The 24632-nt window shown below is 42.6% G+C and overlaps 1 protein-coding gene across 7 annotated transcripts in view; it reads left to right on the top strand.

Annotated features, from left to right (window-relative positions):
- The window catches only part of DIP2C (DIP2 acetate--CoA ligase C (putative)), a 470493-nt gene that overhangs the window by 251962 nt on the left and 193899 nt on the right, over nucleotides 1–24632 (top strand). For 4 of the 7 annotated variants that reach the window (XM_090047544.1, XM_090047545.1, XM_090047546.1 and 1 more), the window contains 3 exons: nucleotides 4296–4367; nucleotides 6939–7106; nucleotides 19033–19143. In XM_090047544.1, the coding sequence (XP_089903670.1) occupies nucleotides 4296–4367; nucleotides 6939–7106; nucleotides 19033–19143 (351 nt within the window). The remainder of the gene's footprint in view (nucleotides 1–4295; nucleotides 4368–6938; nucleotides 7107–19032; nucleotides 19144–24632) is intronic. The other 3 variants (XM_090047547.1, XM_090047548.1, XM_090047549.1) reach the window with 1 other exon arrangement.

Here is a 24632-nt window from a genome sequence, read left to right on the forward strand (position 1 = left end):
GTTATGTGTTTTCATGCGATCAGCCCCCTGAAAGCTCTCTACAGCTATGACATGACACACGTGCATGGCTGCAGAGCATTTTTAAAGTAGCTGATCATACGACAAATTAACTCTTATCAAATAAGGGATCAGATGAAGATGCTCCACTTTGCAGCACTTTAGGGCACTCGTGTTTCCTAGGATTAATTTGTGCCGCAATCGAGGCTGGGCTAATGCAAGCCAGCCTGGCCCCCAGGGCTGTCAGCAGGAAGGCAGAGGGAAGGGGAGCAAGCTGCCAGTGAGGTTTTGCCCTGCCTGAGCTTGGGGGTTGGGAGAGTGGATTGGAGCTTCCCTGCGTCATGGCCCATGCTAGCCCCCAGCTCAGACCAGGTAAACTCCAGCCAGCAGCATACTCCCCCTCTACCCTCCCTTCCTGCAGACAGCCCTGGGGGGGGGCGTGCAGCTCCTTGGCTGCAGGCAGGCTGAATTTCTACCCCCACAACCCAACAGGCAAACATCTGTTGCGTTGGGGGGTGGGGAGCACTGATTCATGGCACTTTATGTAAAGCTATATATATTATAGTTGATCAGTTAATGTTTCTACTGTGAAGTGTCTGCCTTAAGCAATATAATATTTAATTCTGATAAATTAAGATTTTTCTGGCCAGATTCCTTCAGTGTATGGTAGATCTGACTCCAGCTACCTCAAGATTTAAAAATGGTATCTTTATTGTATAATTTTAGTTTTTGTTTTCATATGCTTTGAGATTTGGTTGCCCAGGCAATGAAGATCTGCTGGTTGTTCACTACTATCAAAAGTGGCTGTAAAGAAAGATCTTTCTATTAACTGCAGAGAGCCCAAAGATTCATACGTAATTGTTACCAAAATTGTCTGCTCCCCCCGCCTCCTTTGTCATACCAAAACATTTAATTCTGGGTAGTGAATTTCAGATGTGCGAGTCTTAGGGGAGAAGTTCAAGAGAAAGTGTGAAAGAAAACATGTCATGGCCAGTGGATAACAGCTGATGTTTCTCTTTCTCATTTTGGCTTTAGAGCTGCTGTTTGTTCTCTTTTTTGCAGCAAATAATAGCCTTTCCAGCTTTTCTCTGGTTATATAAAAATATTTTTAAAGTCTTTCTAAAGTACTGACCGGTATGGGTACAGGAAGTATTATGAGAAACTTGTGCCACAGGTACGGCTCAACACTGCCAAAATGATGTCCAGCATGTAAAACTGGCAATACCAGCATGTACGTGCATAACTCGTCCATCTGTTGACTCCTCTGTGAAATCCTATGAAATACGAACTTTCATTTTTACCAAGGAGAACTTTTACAATCTTTTCTCCAATGCCTGATGAAGGGTGCTTGTGCCCAAAAGCTTGCAATTAAAGAATTTTTTTTGCAAAAATCTTGTTGGTCTAATAAAAGATATCATCTCTACTACAAGTCTTGATTGCCTTTTCCCGTAGACCAATGCGGCTACAACCTGGATACTCGGGAATGCTTAACTTTTCAATATTGATCACAATAAACAAATGTTCATTTGTTCCGATCGACCCACCAAGGACAATTGGTTTATATTTTACATTTTTCAAAACCTAAGTAGGGATGTGAAAGGTTAAATGATTAATCGTTTAACCATTAGGGCTGTGATAACCAGTTAGCTTACTGGTTATCCTTTAGCTTGGGCAGGCGCAGTCTGGGTGGGGAAGGGAGGAAGGGAAGCCATGAGGTGGCCCAGCAGGAGCCAGAAGGTGGGGGGGGGGGGGAGAGTAAGGGGGACTAGTATTCATAACCTAAAAGGAAAATAGCAGCAGCCTAATAATTCATCAGTTAAGCAATCAGCTACTGTTTCACAGGTGATCCCTCCCTCCCAGAGCAGGGCTTCACCTGGGCTGTGTTGTCTGGCTGAGCTTGCCTCCTCCCTCCTTCCCTTCCAGTCAAAGGGCTCCAGGAGCCAGGAGCTGCTCCCAGCAGCAGCTGTGTCCCAGCTCCTGTGTTATCAGTCAGTTGTTTAACCAGTATAATTAGAGGAGGTTACAGGAATATTTTTAAATGATATTTACATGCCTAAACTTTGTCCAAAGAAATGTAATGCCACAATATCTCCTGTATCTGTCTTGGGCCAGCCTGCAAGAGGCTGATCAGCAGTGGGCACAATGCACAGTGCTGCTTTGTCTGAACATAAACCAGATCTGGTAGTTTCACTGGACTTTTTTTAAAAGGAAGAGGCAGTATTGCGTAGTGGATTGGGACTTGCAACATGGTTTTTGTCCCAGCTATGCCACTGACCGGTAGCTCACTTCACACCCTGGCCCTCAGTTTTCTTATCTGAAACTGGTGATAATGAAACTGACGTTTCGTTAGTCAATGTCAAAAGTGCTGCACAACAGGTAGTGTTGTTTTAAATGCTCATTTTTTAGGTGAGGGAGCGCATAGTTCAGGGAACTGGTAATGCGAGAGGCAGTTTTGTTGACTAAGAGTGGTTCTCCACCTTTTTTAATACCAGAATCCATTTGTCAACATTGATGGCTGACCCTGACCCAGTGTCCCTCACTCCCAACCTGCTGCCTCCCGCCCCCAGGCCCCAGCCCCTGTGGGTGGGGCAGGGGGTGGGTGTATGGGGCAGCAGGGCGTATGTGGGGCACCCCAAGCAGCCCCTTGCAGGTGGGAACTCTGATGGCTTACAAGGGAAAAGCCATGGTTTCCCATGGTTTTCTCCATTTTTAAAGTTTGTTCTCGACCCTTTCATACGTTCTTGCAACCCGCTTTGGGTCATGAAACACTAGGCTAGAGCTCACCAGTTGGAAGTCTCCCTCTTCTGGAAGTGTCTTTCACCTAGTGACAGCTGTTGTTACCTCATGGTTGATTTGCTTGTGCAAAGTCAGGAAAACTTTCTCTGTATAGCTGCTGTTAATTAGCACCTGTTCATATCAGAGTGGCTAGAGTTTAACTGAGTTTATAAAGCCCTTTTACTCTCGAATATCATCTCTTTAGGTCAGGGTTGAACGTATGAGGGGTACGGCATAGGGAAACTTGCAAAACTTTTGCCCAGATTTTACAGTCTGTGGGTTTGATTATGCAGGGCTGTCAGTCTGACACCTGTCACCCATCCTGCTGACTCTCACCATTTTTTTTGCAAAAGTCTCAGTAGCTTACATGTTAGTGAAAATGCCGTCTCCTGAAATCCAGTTATTATGTAGAATCTCAGCTTTTTAAAGTAAGTTTCTAGTCCCCATAGTTGTAGAGTCTAGTATGTAAAGCCACAGCTCAAAAATAAAAAACTAATAAGAAAGAAATATAAATTAATTGTTGGACAATCTCAAGATTTTTAAAGTCAGTTGTATGATTTTTGAATGTCTTGAGTTGCTCATGCCAAAATTCATAAATATCTGTGTTCTGTAAAAAGACCAAATCTGGTTGTTTTAGTTATGAACAGATATTTTAAACATCAGCAAGAGCTGGGTCTAGAAATGTATCCAAATTTCACTTCTAAGGCCTCTCCAATTTTAATGAGACTGAACACCACCCCTCCACCCCACTCTTTCTTGAATGTCCTTTCTCTACCATTCCGTCCTAGCAAACCTTTACAGAAAGGTTTATTTAACTGCATATATTTAAAAATATATGTTATCCATGTAAAATACAAATGCAGTAAATAGATTTATCGACTGGATTTATAGGGTTATTTCCTCTCAGAAATGACTAAGTCCAAAAGTTCTAAATGGTTTATTATAAGGTTAGACAGAAAGTGCATTTATAATACACAGTGCTATTTTATGATGAATGCTTGGTAAATTTGCTGTTATTTTTTTCCTCCTTAAAATGGTACTTGGAAGCGTAGCTAAACATTTATATTACAGAAATAGTATAGCAACAATTTGGAATCTTTTGTGCCCTACATGCTTGATTAGAAAAATCCCATTAATGAGAAAAAATGCTAATCAGTTATGTGTTTTGCCAGACATTTCAAACCAAAGCATATAATCCATTGTTGATTAACTTAATGAAGGCCAATGTAGTTTTTGAAAGCCTTGTGTGACAACATATCAAAATGAATTTGTGCTGCTGGACTCTGCTGCTGGAATAAATCAAGGTTGGGCATTTACTTGTCAGAATGGTTCTGGTGTAAATTAGGTCTCCCCCCCGTCCCACCCCCAAGTTTAGTGATCATACTGTGCTTTCATTTGCTCATTGTAATTGTCCAGACAAACAGACAATACAGTGGTGGCTAAGCATATGGTACTTCCATTATGCAGCTAGACTCTGCCTTTTTGCAAGTTTTACTGATTTTTCCTGTCTCTTTTCTTGGCAGGTGACATCACACAGAAGGGATATGAAAAGAAAAGATCAAAATTAATTGGGGCCTACCTGCCACAACCTCCAGGTATGTATATCTGTTCTAGCAGTGGATGAAGCTGTCAGTGTACTGATAGTTGCCAGAGCAGAAACCTGTAGCTTGAAGGAAATATTTTGTACACTTAAGTACAAGCTTGCATCACTCATCTTACATATACCTATATATATCAGCCTTACTGTGTCTGTACATTTAACATACACATATGAGATGTCCAGATATGGCTAGAAAATAAAACCAGCCCATGTTTCTCTGAGAGCCATTATTTAATGTGTGTCATGAAAAATGGGATGATATACCACTGCCCTAGCCCTGGCAGACTTAAGTCAAACAAATTTATCCAAAGAGACTTACACACAAGAGTATGGAAAAGGACCTAGGCTTTTCTCAGTCTGCCTAGCTGCAATAGGACTTGCTCCATTTCAGACCCCCCAGCCCAAATCTATCATGCCCGCATCTTGGCTCCCTTTTGAATAAGACTAGGAAGAAACGTGGCTCCCCAAAGTAATGGCAAGCAGCTACAATACTTTTATAGACAGCTGGGTTAGCCCTTTCCTTATTTCCCTAGGAACAGGTTGAATATACTCTGTTGCTGTAGACACAGGCTGAATTTAATACTTGTTGGCTTGCTCTTTCATTTCAAGTATTTCATACATCAGTTGCTTATCAAATAAGAAAAGAGATGTTTCTCCATATATTGCTTCTCCAGTGCTGCATTTATATATATTTTTTTAATGTAAGTTCACTGAATCATGAAGTCAAATGTGTGTTTGTGTGATCAGTACAAGCCTTAGTCCTATAACTGTTCATGCAGACGGGCCTCCCACTTGTGAGAAGTCTCATTCACTTTGCTAGAGCTCCAGTCAGGCTCGAGCATCCACCTGTGTTGTTTTGGTTACAGGACTGGGGCTCTGGCTCTTTTTTTACTTCAAACATTTCTTGCCTTTAAATTCTAGTTTATAGTTTACTGTTTATTCTGCTCTCCAAGTGGATACTGCCTTGTTCCAGCTTCCTTAGGTGTGTTAGCCTTTGTTCTGGTGTTATGTTGTGTTTTGTGCTTTTGGGTTTATTGGTTCTGCTCCTGACATTCAGGCGATTTCCAGAAAACAGGTCGGCATTATAGACTGACCTGCTGCCATCCCAGCTGTCCAGAATGGTACAGAATGATTTGATGGTGACCTTCACATTTGCTAGCTACTTGGAACAACTGTAAAACAAGACAGGTCAAACAAAAGTGTAATCCCACAGAAGCCATCATCAAACCTCTGCGCATTTAGTATTCTAGCTAAATGGCAGATGCTTATGCAGCACTCTTCACAAGGAGCACCTCACTGAAGCTGGCCTGCTCTTATATTGAAAGAACACTTATCTCACACTGATACTACCACCACAACCTAATTGGAGTATTCGTATTTTTTTTTCACTGAACAGTCTGGCATTTCCCATTGCCTCCAGACAGAGAACGTGGTTCATTCTCCAAAGAGAATGCCTCAGAGCCAAACTCTATTGGTGACCCCCATGTAGTGAGGGAAGAGATAGACGGGAAAGAGTTTCACCTTAGAGGTTAATCAAGCAGAGCTTCCTCTAGGCACTGGCATCTGGGGTCTAAAGTTTGGTATCCTGTAGAGACCCTCAGAGGTGATTATTACCTAGTTCTGTGTCCGACAGCTGAAACCTTGGCATTTATCCACTGCTTTTGGAAGAGCAGGCTTCCTAGCTCCTCCTATCAAATATTGCAGTCAATCCAAAGAGTAATGACTGGAGAAAGGGGTAGAACAGTATCATAGAAATGACCTTTAATTTGCACCCATCCAACTCTATCCATCAGTCCAGAAGTGGGAGATCTGCCTCAGTGTGTTAGTATTAGAATGCATTTTTTTATTGCAGGACATTACAGCCATTACTGTTAACTACTGAAACTAAAATTATTTGTGCTTTGGGTCTTTGCTGTCTGTAGCTTTTTGTTTGTTTTGCCGCTGTTCCTTTTTTAGACAAAATTTGATGATGTTGTATTGTGGTATTTTCCCTCTACATCTTTCCTCATCTGAATGGCTGAAGGTCCCTGCTTCTGAGCTGGAGACACAAATCTTTTCCTAGTGGAAGTCACTGAAGCTGCCTTTCGTAGGCTGTTGTGAAGACCCCTTGAATCAGAGGACCAAATTAGTCACTTCCTTGTTTACTGTAATTTGTTTTCATGGGGAACTGCAAACACTTATCACTTTCCATATTAGATCTCACTTTCAAAAGTGGAGGGATGTGTCAGAAATATTAATGATCAAGGCACTGAAACCCACACAGCTTTTCTGGTGGGGTATAAGGGCATGGGGAAGGGTTGGGACTTGACATTCACCAAACTGAAGGTAAACCAACTGGCAGTTCCCCACTGTTCCAGCATCTAGTCCTCTTGCTGCTGCTTTGCTAACATTACTAACACCAATGTTGGCAGAGCGGACGATTGGCCATGTGGTTCTGTGAGTGTTCTGTAGTGTCTGTGTGTATGTGCGTGTGCTGTACTGCATGGGGGCAGCAGCTCCATTCGTTGCTGTAACAAATGTAAAAAAACTAAACCTGAATTAATTAGTTTTTTTCAACTTGTTACAGCAGCGAATGGAGCTGCCGCGGTACGGTGTAGACTGCAACACAGTGAAGGGGCTGCCAGAAGAATGCTCCGCACTGCCAACATTGGGGTCTGTGACATCCGAGAAGCAGCAGCTAGAGAACGAGCAGCCAGCACAGCGGGAAACCGGCCTCTCTTTTATTTTCGTTTTGGTGAGCACAATACCTGTATATTTTGGAGTGAATGTTTGTGAGTGACCTCTGTCAGAAGGAGGCATTCATGGCAGGCTTCTAATGAAGAGGCAGTGTGGCCCAAGGCCACATGGAAGTTGTTACCAACCCAGGTCCAAGTAAAAACATGGTGGAAAACACGGCATGTCCCCAGCTGGATGCGCAGAAGGAGGTTCGTGCAATTAAAATGGTGAAATCAGGCTCCTCCGGTGATTTGGATGTGCCACCTTGAGCCAACCCCTGCTGGAGTCTGGATAGTGCTACAGCTGTATAAGAGGTCCATGGCCTGCATATGATCAGAATTCATCCTTTCCCTGCTGCTTGACATAGATGACAAGCTAACAATAAGATAACACAGTCCAGCCCTGTCTAGGAATTCCCATCCGGGCTTCATAGTCCATTTTACTGTCCTGAAGCTTGCTTCTGTTCTCTTCATACCCTCTGTGCTGGCCATGATATTGCTTGAAGGTGTAGGAGGAGGATGCTTCTAGGCTGGTTCATTAACCTCTTTGTTCCAGTGTGTGCTTGTCCATCCCAGACATACAGAGGTGAAAGGAGACAAGGCTCTGTCTTGTGGCTGTGGAAGTCAACAGCTGCAATTCCACTGGCTGCTCCTGGTATGATCTGACATCCCCTAGTCAAGGAAGTCCCATATTATTTAGAAATAAATAATTTAATAAAAAAATGCAAAGAATTGGTAGTAGGTTCAGGACTCTTAGAAATGATTGGCTTCTGCTTATATTGTTGTTCTCCTCATAGTGGGGCTGTGTAGCTCATTGGTCCTGAGGGTCGGCCTGAGCACCACAACTTTCTGAGCACCACTTCAGGCTCAGACAGGTACTGTCTCTGCCACTGTTTCAGTATCTGTATAATGCAGGTGTTGCTGGGATTAAGAGGTAATGATTTTTGTACCAGAAAAATGCTTAAAAAAAAAACTCAGATGAAAGCATAAGGATTTCATCCAGACAAGACCTTTGCCACTCTCACTATATCTTGGAACGTGTTTCTTTTCGGTGGCATGCTGTCGTCTGAGAACAGTTGCTGTCACATTTGCTTGGCGGAAAAAAACAGTAATACTGCCTAACTTCTATTTCCTCCAGCTGTGTTCTCCAGAACATCAATTACAGGTGCAGATGTTCTCTGGACAGAATTGTTATTATTTTAAATGAGCTTTAGCATTTCAAGAGTTTGTATAGGAGGTAGGCATCTAACTTCACTTGTGGATCTGAGCCCTAATCTCTGAGCCCATACCCCTCTGTATTTGACCAGAACTCTTCCCCTTTCCTCTGTACCATTTTTTTCTCAGGAAGCAGTTCTGACTGCCAGTAGCTGAATGAATCTCTTAAATAAACATTTGTTTCGGAACAATTTTGTGAAGATTACCTTGATTGGATCAATCAGTCAGCTGTATGTATGATAAGATGGACAGCTGGATGCATGCTATTAAGAGGAACCCTCCCTAGAAAGAAAATAACTAAATTACCTGTATCCAGCATAAGCTATGCTTTTGCACAATTTACTTCCAGTGTTTTGCCAGGAAATACTTTGTTTATTTGTTCACAGTACAGAGAGATGATGTTGTTATCAATTAAGCTTTTGTGCTAATCATTTAGACATGGGTGGTTTGTTTTTTCTTAATTAAGTGCTGTGTCTACACAAGATTATTTTTCATCATTTCCCATCACTGCTACCACCAGTGTAGCTATGTTTGTGACAAACAGTGTGGATCAGCTATGAGTGCTCTATTGATCGTGTTGAATAAACTTACAAAGTAGTGTTTAAAATGATACCCCCTCCTACAACTAGAATAGTGGTTATGGTGGTCATGGAGCTTCGTCAGCCCTAGTAATGGCAAGACATTTTCACTAGTACAGAAAAGCCTGAGGTATGTCCCACATAAGATTCCCAATCTATGTCCCTATCCCCATTTCCTATATGAGGAAATTTCTGGCTTGAATGAAAAGAACTAGTATCCTTTGCTTCTTATTATTAAGTTGAAATATGTACATCTTTAAATCTGCTGTTTGGTCCAACATGGATTCGACAGGATTCATTCACCTGCTCCCATACCGGTGTCATATATACCATCATCTACTGTCTGCATTGGGCAGTCTAGGGCAGGGAAAGAATGAGTAGACTCTCAGAAGTGCCCCTTTTCCTTTCCTTCCCCTTCCCTATCCTTTGTATTTAAATGACTGACTCCTGTATAGGACCCCTGCTCTTTGCAGGTCCATTCATATTACATGAAGAAGTAGCTTGTTGCCAGTGCCTCTCTGGATTAGTCTATATCCTATAAGGTGCCACTTTGCCGTGCCTTCTAGTCAGCTTTAGTTTATGATTACTTATGAACAGAGATGGTACTGTATTATTTGGGTTGCAAACACTGTAATGAAAGGCTTAAGTTTGGTTCTAGAGGTAAAATCGAACCTCAGAGATTATTTATTTCTTGAATATAAACATTTACATGGACACAGATCTAAAAAACACTTGTTCTCAAAACTTGTCTTCATAACTCATTTAGACACTTCTGTAAATGCCATACTCAGAGTCATTTACTCAGTTTTATTAATGGCGCCATGTGTCAACTGAAGGCAGACATTTCACCCCTTGACTTCTGAATAAGGAATGATAGGTAAAGAAGAGATTAGTCATGAAGGGGCTTGAAAGTGGAAATCTGTGTGTGTTGTTGTGACAGAGGGTCTAGGGGAGGAGCGTAAAGGAAAGGATGATGTGGCCAGAGTGACAGGCAAAGCAAACTGTTGTTGCAGCATCATTCTGTAATGGGGAGGATTGGAACAGGATTGCCTTTGCCAAGGACTGAGAAAAGGATAGCATAGTAATAGAGACACAACATAACCAAGGCCTGAGCAGGAGTTTAACTAGGAGAATGAAGAAGTAAAGCCTCATCTTGGAGAGGTTCTGCTGAAAGTAAGTGTAAGACTTGGACATAGGCTGGATGTGAGGTCCTAGAACGGGTGTAGAATGACAGGATGGTGATATTGTCCCTAGTGGTGCAGACAAGATGTGGAAAAGAGGACTCAAAAAACTTAGCGCTCTGGTGTAGCCATGTTGAGCTTGAGGCGCCACCTACTCATCCACAAGGAGACATTTGAAGACAGGCCAAGATTTTAGTTTATGCAGAAGAAGAGCTACCTGGTGTGCCCAGGTAGATCATTTGCCTTCAGATCAGTGTGCTGGAGTATATATGAAAGGTAACTTAGTTGAGTTGATATTTCATTGGAAATACTGTATCTATTACACCCACCCAGAGTGTAGTGGATTGACTAGCTCTTGTGTATCTTTCTTTAGCGAGTATATGCTTAGTAGAACCAGCTTTTAAATTTCATGATGGTGTTTTTAAGTCAAACTATTTTGTGTGCAGTGAGGGGGAAACTACACAACAGCAGGAAATACTGATGGCAGCATTGTCAAACACACCCATTGTTTATGACTGTGTACAGAAGCAGTGTGGTCTACTCAACTATTATTGCATGCACAACTTTTTTATTTCAAAATTGCTGTTACTTTCTAAAACACCCTCAAAATTAACATGGGCTGTCAGTTTCCTGTACAGCAGCAGCATTTTTGTAGCTGTGATGGTCCAGGGAAAAAACAAGAAGTAAGACTTGTTTGATAATCATGGGCGAGCTCTCCCACTCGAGGATGATTGTCTTCCATGATTGTCTTATCTGTGGGTCCAAAGATGGCTGATGAAGCCTATCCAGGATCAACAGACCCTGTTGCAGCTCAGGTATATGTTTCCATGCAGGGTGAGGAGATAATAGTCCAAGATAATATGCCGGACTAACTTTATAGTTAAGAGAGTTGTTATACAAGCTTTTGGACACAAAATGCCCTTTTTTCATGTTTGGGCAAGAAGCAGAGATTATCTGAGGAAGGGCCTTTTATGCGTGAAAGCTTAGTTAACAGCTCTCCCAGTTTATAAAGTTAGTCCAATTAAAGATAATACGCAACTAATCTTGCTTCTTATAGTTCCCAGTGAAATGGCTCTTCAGCTGTATGAATGTACGTATGACAGCAAAAATAAAATGCCATGCAATATAACAAATATTGCAGCAACTTGACATTAAGCCCATCACTCAGCTTTGATTTCTAATGACACACCAGGAGTTGCCAAACAGAAGCTCACTAGACAGTTTGATTGAAACTGAAATAGTATTTTTAAGTTGTATTCCAAATACCACTTGCCATCCCCCCCACTGTCCTTGAAGTTGTTGGGTTTGCCTTACAGCTGTATCTCCCATGGTCATATATTGTATTGTAGGTTAGTTTCAGAGTAATATGTTCACCCTCTGCCTAAGAATGCCTTCTGCCTTTCATCAATTAGTTGTTCCAGCTTTTAAATGTTTTTAAATAAAGGATTTTGATGCAGTCACAGGAATAAAAGATAAATCAAAGAAACTTGTCAGCAGCAGTTAAGGAAACAATTGCCCTCTGCAGGTGAGGGCAGTGGAGCTACTACCACATAGTGTATGTATGGCACCACAATTAGAAGCTGGAAGGGTGGAAAAAACGATATGAAGGAGAAAGAGGGAAGGGTGGGAAAGTTGTCTCCAGCTGACAATGTCATACATTTAGCAATGAAGCTAGCAACTTGCAGTATCGTCCTTAAATGGTTTTCAAATGTGGTCCTATTCCTCAGTATTGCTTTGTAAGTGAAAGTCAGTAGATTTGTGAGATAAGGCCACTGACAGTGTTTGAATGGCCATACCTTCCAGTACAGAGCCACATTTGCACGTGAGTCGGGTTTTGTATTTAAAGCAATTCCATACAACATACATGTTTGCATGCCTTGAGGAAAACCCTTCCTTCTTGCAAGGCAGTCAGTCAGCACATTTAAAAAGTGTGGTGCTGTAAAAGCTGTCGGAGAAATTACGCCCCTTTTTTGGCCGCAGGGCAAGCCCAGTATGTTAGAAGCCCTGCAGACATGGCTCGACACAAAAGGTTATTAGTGTATTGGTGACTGAGATGTTAACATGACTGACTAACAGTATCGTAATGTGGGCTGGGCATGCAGGGCACACGCCATGAGTGCCACCTGAGTGGGGGGGGGTGCCAGGTGGGGGGGAGGGTACAGAATGCCTCACTCCTGCATTCCCTGCTCCCCTTGCACTTGCAGCAGCCTGGCAATGTGATGTCATGGAGTGCAGGGTGTTCTGGGAATTGTAGTTTTGTACAGCAGCAGTGGAGTTCGCTGCCACTGGGGAGAGAATTAATGACATTTTTTTGCTGCCAAAATCAGTAGTTATTTGCCCTCCCAATATGGGCTTTGGTAGCAAAGAACCAGGGTGAAAGTTCCCCCCAGCAGCAGTGAACTAACTCCCCTCCCACGCTAGAGAACTACGATTCTCAGAACACCTTGCACCTGCCTGTCACTGCCTGCTGCTGCTCCCGCAGGCTGCCTCGGGGAAGGGGAGAGAGGGCTGCCCAGCTGCATTCTTTGCACATTGGACCTCTGCCTACCAGGCAGTAAAGTAGTCTTCCCCCCACTACTCCCCCACCCAACTCAATTTTCATGTAGGCCACTGACTAAGTGCATCCTCAGTATCCAACATTGCCTTGGTTAGATTTGAGCCAACAACTACGTTTAGCCATCAGGACCAGATCCTATTTTGTGTTCTTGTTTTTTGCTTCATAAATACACTTTGGAGCAGCTGAATGTGAAACAGCTTGTGGATTTCATGTGTTAGTTGCAAGAACTGTAAGTAAAATATATATATTTTGACTAATAATATATATTATCAGTGAAAAAAGACAAGCAAAACCAGATACCAAACTGCACTGCATTATTAGTTCCTTCATGAGAGGCAAACAGTAAATTTATTAATACCACCTTGCTTTAGAGTAACACTTCACTGATTTTTATGGCATCTGATATTCTGTAAGGTTTTTACTTCTCCTTCCCATGCAGAAGTCTCACTGTGGATGGTCCTAGTATTTTGTACTCTGCTACCTGAGGAATATTGTGCACAGAAAGCATTGCATGTCTGTTTACAGTGTGTGAGCTATTCCTGACTAAATTCCTGTGTGCTGTCTCGCAGGTTGCTTTTGACTGTTTTATACACACTTGATCTTGTACCAACATGGTCCCTTAACTTAAATATTTCTTTTCCTTCTCTGATATTCATACACCAGATATAAAGAGCGATCGTATCCCTATAATGCAACTTACATGACAAAACCTGGAACATCTCCTTCCAGGGTGCCTCCATGACTGCAGCCAGGTGGAACTGCCTCTGTTTCCTTCGTTCCTCTGTTTCTTTGTTTCCAGGAGGCATGTGAAGAGATGGACTAGGAAGTGCCTGCAACCAGAGCAGGTGCCACTTCTAATGCAGGCAGGAGCACCCACTCTTACCTCAGGAGCTTTCTGGTCTGGTTCCACACATGCCTCCTGGAAACAAACAGATGGGGCATTGCCATCTGGCTGTGGCAGTAGCAGCCTGCACTGAGGGATGCACCCCATAGTGCTGTGGCACTTTGATTGAGAACCACTGCCCTAGCATCTTGCCCACCAACTTCCTGGTGGAGATGAGCAGTATAAGAATAACAGAGACTTGTTTATATAGTAACTAATGTGTCCTGTTGAGTAATTTTAGTAAGTTACCCTTGGGTTTCAATGTTTAGGGGAAAAGGAGGAGTGAAACACTTAGTGGCTTATATATCTCTTCAGAGTGGAAAATAAGTGACTTTGGTCTTCTGTTTGATGTTACCTTAACAGTCTAAGCTAGAATCTTAAGGCACAGACAGAAGAGCAGCTCCCCATTGTAACTCATGGCACTTTATAGGAAGTGCTATGAGTTACAGCAGGGGTGGGCAAAATGCGGTCCAGGGGCCAGATGCGGCCCGCCCGGCCATTCTTTCCAGCCTGAGGGGTTCCTAAAAAAATTTAGAAAATTAATATGAATCTGCCCTGGGCTGCCTGTCACGCAGCCCTCAATGGCTTGCCAAAACTCAATAAGCAGCCCTTTGCCCAAAATAATTGCCCGCCCCTGTTACAGTGATCCTCCAGACCCAGCACAAGTTCATTGTTGCATCTTGGGAATTGGGGAATACAGCTGCTAGCTGGGAGCCTGCAGTCTTCCCCTAGCAACATCCCTCCTTCCTCCCAGCCATAGAGCTGTTTTCAGAATGGGAGGGGGGAAAGAAAGCAGAGGGAGCTCGTTCTGGGAGTTCCCCAGCCAGTGCAGGAGCGTGGGGTGGGTGTTTTGGAACCCTATCCCCACCCCAAGGTTTGGGGCGGTGGGGGGCTCCAATCCACCTTCCAGTGCTGGCTGAACAAATCCCAGACTGAACTCCTTTCCCGTTTCCCCCCTCCTATTCTGAAGACCGCGCCGGAGCAGGGCTGAGTTGCAATGAGGGTTCAGATTTTTGCAGGATCAGGCTCTTTTAAAGCACTCTTGTTTGGTCACAGCTGTAGAGTGCTTTCAGGGCCCAGATCAGGGGAATTCTGTCTGCACCTGTACTGGAGTGGACCTGCCTTCCTGTAAATATCTCTAAGGAAAACCTTTATATTACTCTCTGTTTATTGAAAGCCAAAAAGACATTTTATTAATGATTAAAGTACACAGGTTGAGAGGGAAATACTGTTTAAAGTAACTCCATCTGAAAATGTGGTGTCCATTGTTAATTCAAGTAACATTTAAAATTATTGACTGAAGCTTTAATTAGTGATTGACAGTACTTTCGCACCTTCTGTTTTACCTCCTGCCATGGGACACCACAGTGACATCTGTCCCTAGGTAACTCTCAGGATCTTCAAAATGTTCTACAAGAAGGCTCTGCTCTCTTAGAGCAGCAGAAAATCTGAAATCACAAAGGAATTAAGTAACTGGTGCTCAAAAAGGAAAAGGGAGGAGTTTCCCTTATGTCTGGTGGCATTGCTCTGAAGTCTACCTGCCGTTCTTCCCAAAAAACTCCTTAATCAGGTTGGGAGTGGAAAAATGTGATATATGATTCTGAACAGGGTTCTGTTCAGTCAGTCAAAAATGAACAGATGCAGGTTGTTTCAGTTTTAATTGGGAAATGCCTAGAGTCACTTGTGTAGCAGGGGATTTCTAGTGAAATTTCTAAGGTAAGATTTTTTTTTTCCTCCTGAAAAATTCCTAATAATGTGGACAAACTTTAAATGCCTTCATCTTTAGAGATCTACTAGTACCCATAGGAGTTTGTTTCACTTTTTACTTTTAGTAACTTTCCCCATTGAAAAGTTTCCTGGTAGTGAATTTATGTTTTCTCTGCTGTTGCTGAAGCCTCCTAATTGTTCTTTTGCAGTTGAAAAAAGGTAATAAAGAGTCTTTATAATTATCCTGTTACCATTTTTATAGCAAACCCTGACTTATTCCTCCCTCAATACCACAAATTTGCTAGGTGATATTAGGACATAAGTCCACTGACTGAAAGGCTACCAAATAAGTTTTGATGGTTGATATTGTGACAGTTGATCTTAAAAATCAACTGCTAAAGGGAAAAAACCCCATAAAAACAGGGTTCTTTGCAAGGGGGAGGGGGAGTTGTTTTGGGGATGGTTTTGTGGTTGCTTCTTTATGTTAGTAATTCAATTGACCTGTCCTGGAGGACTCTAATAACTAGAAAGATAATGAAATGATGTATGATATGGTGTGAATAGTACTGTGAATGCAATGTGAATTATATAGTGAAAACTGAACCAGTTGAAAGAAGTCAGTCTAGTTAATACAATGATTTAATTTCATTGACTTACAACATTCTGGATAAAAGTCTTTCTTAGCACTAGTACCCTTTTCTTCTCACCCATACATGAGATTTTATACTAAACGTGTTTCTTGGCATCCAACCATTTCTCCACAAAGTCAAGGAAGACCTTACACATCAACTTAAACACTTCAGGCTAGGGACAGACATTCAAAAAGCCCGAGCCTGAATTGATTCAATCTTTGAAGGTCAGTCTAACCTGCCTAGAAACTGAACGAATATGCAAGTGAACAGACATTCCCTCTGGACATGCCTACAGTCGCTCAGGCCAGGAGCTGGGCAGTGCTGGAGTGCACCCTTGGCTGCAGGGAAGCTGTGCTGGGGGAGGAAGAGGGCGGGGGGTGCATGGCCAGCCCCAGCAGTAGCCAGGAATGAACTAGCCAGGGAGGAGGTTTAATTCCCCCATCCCTGACCCACGGCCCCGAGCCGGGGTCCACCTGCCGGTACTCCCTCTCTGCTGCAGGGGCAGGGGCGCAGCCAGACACCAGCCGGCATGGCAGACAGGGTAGGGAGGGAGGGGGCGTTATTCTTCCCTCCACCCCCTGTGCTCCCAGGGGACTGCAGCAGGGGTCTGCCAGCCCTGGCTGCCACTGCCACCACCAGGCAAGCAGCAGAATAAGCCCTATCCCTGTCTCCTCCACCAGATGCCGGACCGGGGGTGGAGAAATAACCCCTCTCCCTGCCCCCTTGCCAGAGGGAGCCATGTTGGCCAGCCTCTGGCTGCACCCTGGCCCCTGCCGCTGGAGCAGTGAGGTGGGAGCAACTGTGATGGGGGCAGAAGCCCTTCTCATGGTTTCTTGGGGAGCACAAACCTCTTCTTGGCAGGGGGCTGCGCTGTGGTTGGGAGTGGGGAGTCGGAGCTGCTGCAGACTGTGCGGGGAGAGCAGTGGCACTGGGGCTTGGAGGGGGCCATAGCCCCCCAAGCTGCCCCTAGCACCTGTGCAGTCTGCAGTAGTTCTGCCTACCCTGCTCCCACCCGCAGTGGAGCCCCCTGCCAGGAAGAGGTTTGCAATCCAGGAAGCCAGGAAGGGGCTGAATTAAATCCCCTCCCTGGTCAGTTCACTTCACTTCAGGCTACTGCTGGGGCTGCCGCACCCCATCCACTGGAGCAGTGAGTGGAGAAATGCCTGGCAAGCCTGTGCTGGTGGGACAGGGGAAGGGGGATAAACCTCACCCCTGCTCTGGCCCCCCCCTCCACTCCAGCTAGGGAGCAGAGGGGCAGGGTCAGCCCTGCTCCAGTGGAGTAGACAGCCCAGTCCAGTGCTTGCAGAGCCTGCTGGGATGCCGGGGGACTCTGGTTTAACATAAACCAGGAAGGGGTCTGGGACAGAAGTTTCATAAGCTTGTCTGAGCTCAGTCAGTTAAATCTAATACTACATTCAACCAGGTTTATCTCAAGCTGGTTTCAGCCATTTTGAAACTGGTTTCTGCCCACTGAACTTCTGTTCTGTCACTGGTTTAAACCAGCTTCCGTTCACCTAAACTGGTTTATGTTTAACTTCTGTCCCTAGCCTCAGTGCTTAACACTGCTGCCACTGGCTCCATTGCTGGAGTTGGGTCTGGATCCAACCTGTGAAGAGCCCTGCAGTTTGGATCAGCCTGGCAGGGGGTTGCAAAGAAGTTTGACAATCCCAGCTTTAGGTGGTAAAAAAAATCACTACAAATAAAAATCATGGATGTGTGATAGAATATAACCTTGGTAAACCTCATTCACTGAGACCTGTAATTTTTAGTTGTAAGGCTCCACAAAACAAGATCCTGATTTGTGGGCAGTTTCATTCCTTTTCATGTTTTCCCAGGCTGCCAATACTAGGAAGGTAAACACATTAATTTGTCACTCTAATTCTGTTTGTCTCTTTGGAAACATGTGGCCTCACACTCTAAACTAAGCCAGAGCGGAGATGAAGGTGATATTTATCTTGCTTGTTTACGTGGGGCTCTTGTATAAATGCATAACACGCTTTTTGGAACTAAGTATTATTGACAGTAGTGTGCCATCCAATAACTGCCCCACTGTGCCCCAATCTAACATATTAATTTGTAGTCATTCATTTGATTCTTCTGGTCTTTTTTTCTATTGACTTAAACCCTTCTTTCAGTTTAAAGATTTCATTATTTGGATATCTAATCCCTATCTTTGTACTGTTTACGTATGTGATTGGTAGTTTTTTTCCTTTTTAGGCACCAAGTAATTTGCAAGTTTTCACATCTAGAAAGCACCTCTTTGGGACCACACTTTATCCTTCCTGAGCCCAGTCCAGTGATGCAGCTTGCGTTGTCAGAGAAGCACAAATTTGTTGTGCAAGTGTGAATGGTGGAACAAGGAACTGGAAAAGAAAGGCCGCTTTCAGAAGCCGATTCAATACAGGGCTGCTGTGGTGCTACCAGTGCCTTTGAGGCACCCTTCAGGAACACACTTCTTTTTGCAGAGAATCTGTAACACTGGGGAGAACAAGATACTTAAACCTTAAGCTTTGGCCAGAAATACTTGGATGGCACAGCTGTATTGCTGTGGGCCCATTGTTTATGATGGAAAGATTTTATGACAGAAAGATTTTCAGCAAGACAGCTTACTCTTTCAGATCGCTGTAACATAGTCGTTTTTTTTACTTTCTAGTATTCTGTAGCTAAAACTATATTTGAGGGTTTATGTTGTTCCTAGTGCTATGGTATCTGATTTCTGCATGTTGTTGTTCTGTCACTTACTGATAACAGGTTGTGCATTAGGTTGTGCAGAAGAAGTTAATAGGACACAGTGCAATATCTTTATATGGGATCTCTTTGTAACCAATAGCCAGGACAGCTTCAGGTTTTATTCCCATGGCTCCCTATTCACTATTACCCCTCACATTTTAAAATGCTGGCTTAATATGGCTTTTAGAAGGGCTACTTCTGCATAAAAGGAGGACAGATTTTCAAATCATTTCCTTCTGTTGTTACAGTGTCTTGCTGAGTGTATGTTCCTTACAGTATTGACTATCTTAGATAGACATGAGTAGACCTGAACAGCTGACCAAATACTAATAATATTTTTACCAATAGCAGTTAAATAGATTAGCAATCAAACATCTATTTTTGGTTTTGAGAGCCAAAAACTGATTAATAATCAATAAGATTCTGTAATCTTTTCAGCACTGTTTGTTTCTTGTGACTGCAGGGGTGGATCAGGCATTGCCACAAGAACGTCGAACTCCTGTTACCCCTTCCTCTTCCTCACGATATCACCGCCGCAGGTCCTCAGGGTCACGGGATGAACGCTATAGATCAGGTAAGTGAAGGCCTGAAAGTTCAGTCGTTTTTAGTGGAACTTGGGTTGAACTCTTCTCATACTGTAATACCCATAACTGGCTACGGGTTTCCTTTGCCAACCATTGTTTTGCTAACCACGGTTCTGAGTATCCACACTTAACGTTCTGTATACCATTTTGGCTACTATGGTATACATTTTTGAGTAACCACGGTTTTCCATGGCTGCACATCAGCCCACCACCTGCCATTTTCCCTATCAACCTTTTGTCTTGCCAACTACAGTTTTGCCAACCACGGGAAGTTTGAGGAACTTAACCCCAGTGGTTGGCAAGGGAAACCTGTATTACATAACTGGAAATACTCATTGTGGAAGAAAAGGGAAATTTTATTATAATGATTCTAATTTGGTTTGGCAAACATCAAAAGAGAATTCTCCTTTAGAAATAAAGAACTTTGGAGATGTGAAATGGAAGTCATTGATAGGAAGATATTCATGTGAGTAAGGTAAATGAATTGTAAAGCTGAATAAAAAATTGAGTCTTGTGCCCTTGCGAATTTGGAAAGTAGAGGTCCCAAATTAGTCAGTGTCCAATTCTTTTTCCCCATAATGATGTACATTAGAAGTCAAGAGAGTTGCAGATATGTTTTGATGAAGGGTATTTGTGCCCAAAGGTTTGCAAATAATGTTTTTCCAACTGTCTAGTTGGTCTAATAAAACCCATCACATCTACCCAAAAACCCTTGCCCACCTATGCTATTTCTGCCAGCTTCGATTTGAATTATTGTTTAGTTTGCCATATGCTAGTTCTCAGACATGCTAGAAATTCTACAATGTTCTGCTAAGAATTGGGTCATTAAAAAACCCAAAACTACCGTCCTTGTATTTGTCTGGTTATGGGGTGTCCGAGCTATGTTGAACGTCAGAGAACAGGATAGAAACTCTGTCTCAAAGTATTGACTATGATTTCGTGACCTTTCTGAAATACGTTTGGCTCATAGACTGAAAAAGCTGTGCAATACCAATCTAGTTTTCCTGCCTCATCTTTTCACAGTGAATCATGTAGGAAAAACTGGAGCTCAGCCATTAATGATTCTTGGATATCATACCTAAGGACAAAGAGGAAAAAGGAACACTTTTTCTCTTCAGTGTCCTGCATATTCTGTATTAGCTTACCTTCTCTTTCTGCATTTCTTGTTTAGAGGGGAGTTTTGGTCTTTTCCTAAGATAAAATTTCCTTGTTTAAATTGCTGCTATTCCTAAAAGGATCCTTCTCATTCCTCACTAGCTTTCTGTGAAGGTTGCTCTGGATTCTGTCCATCGTCCCCTCTTTTTCCCCACTGCACAGTATCGCTGAGAAATAGCAGCAGTAAGCAAATATTCTACTGCCATCTCTCTGCAGGTAACTCAGAGAGCTGTCATTCTTCTCCAGACCCCTCTCTTTTTCTGATCAAGCTAAAATCACAGCCCATGTTTTTGGCATCTCCTTATACACAGCTCTTAATCTTTTCCCTCCCAACAGTCCCCAGATTGCTTTCTCAGACTTTAGGAATTTTGCCACTATCTTGCCAGCCTCTCACTCAAGTCTGTAACCTGCATGTCATCTCTGATTTGGACTTCTCAGTCTCCATATCCAGGAGGACTGTGTCTGCACCTTCTTTCTGGTGCACATCTCTAAAATAATGCTTTTCCTGTCTATCACCACAGCTAAAACGCTCATCCAGGACATTTTCATCTTGCGGCTTACTTCTTTCTGGCTTTAGCAAACACAACTTTTCCATGCTCATATCCATTCATAGGGTTGAAAGCCAAAGGAGTTGTTAGACCATCTAGCCTGTTCTCTTCATCCAGTTCATCCATACTGAGACCAACTAAACAGGCTTCCTGAAAGGCTTCTGGTTTTGTTTTGGAGGTATTTTTATGTGGCAGATCCTTCACATCCTTTGATAGTTTGTTCTTATGCTACCCACCTTCACTGTGTCTCCTTACTAATTTGAATTTGTCTTGGTTCAGCTTCTGAGTTCTTACAACTTTTTTCTGCTAACTTCAAGAATCCCTTAGTACTTTCATGGCAGCCTTTTTGGGTACATTAAACATACTAAGTTCTTTAAATCTCTCAGAGAAAGCCATTCTCTACACCCCTCAAATCATTTGTATATGTCTTTTCTGCACCTGCTCCAAGTTTTCAATGTTCTTTTAGAAATGTGGATCCCAGAACTGCCGAGAATGGTGCTAAACTATTCAGTACCATTGTGTGCAGAGATAAAAATCAGTGCCCCTCCTCTCCTCTTTGTGAATTCAGGGCTTTTTTTCACAACATTGCACTTGGAGTTTATGGTTTTTGGTACATTGCTTGTCTGTTTTGACCTTTGGATCCTTTACAGAACCTATAAAATTGTGTCTTGATCCATGACTAGGTCTCCTATATGCTCTTAAAGAATAATTATATGAAGATGGTATTACTGAAAAGAATGAATATGGACTATAGAGCCAAACATTTGCTTCCTATTAATGAAGTAGTTTGATCCCATAAAAAATAGGATTGTGTTATGTCAGTTTTGGGTCCTCTCCCTAATCTGAAAATGTCCTTTTCAGTCCATGACTGAATATAATGTAGAAGCTTATGGCCAGGCTTAAAATTCTTATATGAAACTCACCAGGGTTATGACTCTTCAGCAAAACAAGCCAACCTGTGTACACCAGCAAATCTGTGTAAAATCCAGACTAGAACAAGATCCAGTGGTTACAAACTGGTTATGAACAAATTTAGTTTGGATATTAGAAGGATTCTAACTACTGGGAGAGGAATGTTTTGCTATGATCTCCTGAATGTCCTACATGGGGCAAAGAAGATTGCTTCAGGATTTTACTTGATAAGTTTATGGAAAAGATAATATGACAGGATAGGATCTGACATAGGGCAAATTGGCCACAGCCTAGCCTGGGCATTTTGACTGGGATCTACTTGTGCTCCTGCCAGCACCTAGAAAATTTTCAATTTTGAGGGAAAAGGTCTTGCTCCTCTGCTCAGGATTGCACCGATTCCCAATGTAAGGTCAGGGAAGAATTTTTACCCTAGGTTAGGTTGACATGGGACATGGGAGGGAGGTTTGAGGGGGATGGGACATAGGATAGAAGGGGTTTGCCACTTGCTGAGCATATGTTAACTAAAAATTTCTCTGGGAGATCCTATGTTGCTGTATAGTCCCTAAAAGCAAAAAGACAATGCTATTTGTAATTTGAGTTCAACTTCCAAAATTCTTCCAATAATCTCCTTTAGATTTAGTCTTGGAAGAATTTTGCATGAGTAGAAAAGGATGTCCTAAATTTAAATTACATTTTGCCTTCTTGTGGCTTGGAATCTACTAGGTTAGCAGTCTTTTTCAAAGCCAAAGTCCATTTAATGATGTAATAAAGACTTCTTTTCTTCACTGATATGTTCATTAAAAACCCGTGTGATTTACATCTCAGCATTAGATTTTGTTAACTTAAAAGCTTATGTCTAGTCTATTGTGTTGCTGTGCTTAATGCTTCAGCTTCTCAGCTCTGATCATATTATAATTATTATATTCTAGCTGTTACCCAGCTTATTATCAATGCTTGTTATCATATTTGGCACATCTTGGAAAAGGCCCAGAACAAAATGACTTTATAGACTTTATCCAATAAGTAATTCACTTCTAGGAAAACATCCCCACTTTTTCACAATTTATTCCAATTAGCATCTGAATACAAAATTTCTGTTGTAATCATTGATCAAAGTTCTGCTCTACCTTTTCTCTGTAAGTTTTTTTTCTAATTGAAAGCCTAATATCTTGAGAATCCTCCAACTATCCTTCCTTGTCCTTGTTTTTTACATAAATTCAGGTGTCAGCAATGTTGTTTAATTAATGTGCTTGGCAGATTCAACATCATTTCCCCTCACTGCCGTCTTTGTATACCACTGTTCTCTTCCTGTGGAAAACACCAGACCTTTACATTTTAAATCACTTCTTATTTTTTCACTTTAATCATTATATCTACAGACCTATATTGCATAAGCATTTTAACAGATCTTGCTCTGCCATGACTGCGAAAACCTGTTTTGAGGGATTTTGAGGTAGTAGATAAAAATTGCCTTCTAGCTCATGGCTGCTTAATTATTTTTTTCTAAATTTCCCCTCCCCCTCATATTTTGGGCTGCCAAGGGTAGTTTGGGTTTCAACTTGCTTCTTTTCAGATTATTTGTGAATTAGAAATGGGTCACCTCACCTCTCTTGAACCGAACAAGTTCAAAATTTTCCAGCTGCCCCTTGTATCATGGGCATTACCAAAACTCTGGAGTACCTCCTGGGGTCGGCATTCAGTATGTGTAGCTCTTCGTTCTTTAGACGTCTGAAGAATGTTATTTAAGCACCGTTTTGCACCTAACTAGATTAGTACAGAATCATGCTTCATTCTCTATTTGAACAATACAGATTACAGCAGTTAGTGCTTTAATTTGGTATGTAACTTATGTTTATGGAAAATAAGACCTTTGGTTTATTTGCTGCCAAGAAAATAAAATTCTCTCGTTATTTATCAAACCGTAAACAGTATTCTGAAAGGTCCTCCAAATGTGGACCTTCAAAACAGTTTTGCCCCCACACATAATATTAGCAGCTGCTGTTTCATAGGCAGCTGGAAACATAAATTATTTCTTTATGTTGTTTGAAAACTGGGTTTCTAAGCTTGCTTCAGATGCTATACATCTGGGCATCTTGATATATCTTTTCAAGATCATTTTAGACTATTGCAGACCAGCTACACATCCAAAGTGCCTGTCATACCATTAAAAGCTTCAATGAGCTATATGTTAGACCTGGTTGCAACTGAGCTTTAATTTACAGGTGTAGCAGGGTCTCCCCTAAGTCAGTGAGACCCATCAGCTGACAGGCTTCAAAGCCTCAGGTGTGCATCATGCCCAGACTGGGCTGGGAGTCCCACAACTGAGGGTGCTCTCAGCCCCAGCAACTGCTGGCTCTAGGTCCCAGCAGCACCCTGCAGCTGCCAGGACCCAGAGTCCCACAGCTGTGGACACTGGGTCCCCACAGTGTACCTCCTGGTACTGGGACCCATCTGCAAATCCTCTCAGCACAAGGGGGGTGTAAAACCCTCATGGCTGGCAGTTCACGGCTGTCACCTTCTCACAGTCCCAGGGTTTGTGAAACCAATGACTGGAGCTTGCTTCTTGCTGGTGTAGGGGGAGCCTGAGATTGGGCTCCCCCAGCACCAGCTGTAAGACCTGATGGGATCTAATGCACTATCCCACAATCACACCTCCTGCCATGCGCATGTGGCATGGCAGGAGGCTCAATTATATGGATCATGCGTTAGATCCCATTGCGCCTTTACTTCCACATATAGAGGGGCCTAAGTGGTATAAAAGCAAGAAATTAATCACAATTACTTGATCTTTGTGGTTTTGCTGTCAGTTGGACTGGAAGAAAATGTCATCATAACCTAGTAAAATACTAAGATTTACAATGGGA

The sequence above is a fragment of the Crocodylus siamensis genome, chromosome 5 (assembly GCF_052110815.1).
Source record: "Crocodylus siamensis isolate JL-2025a chromosome 5, ASM5211081v1, whole genome shotgun sequence".
Lineage (NCBI taxonomy): Eukaryota > Metazoa > Chordata > Crocodylia > Crocodylidae > Crocodylus > Crocodylus siamensis.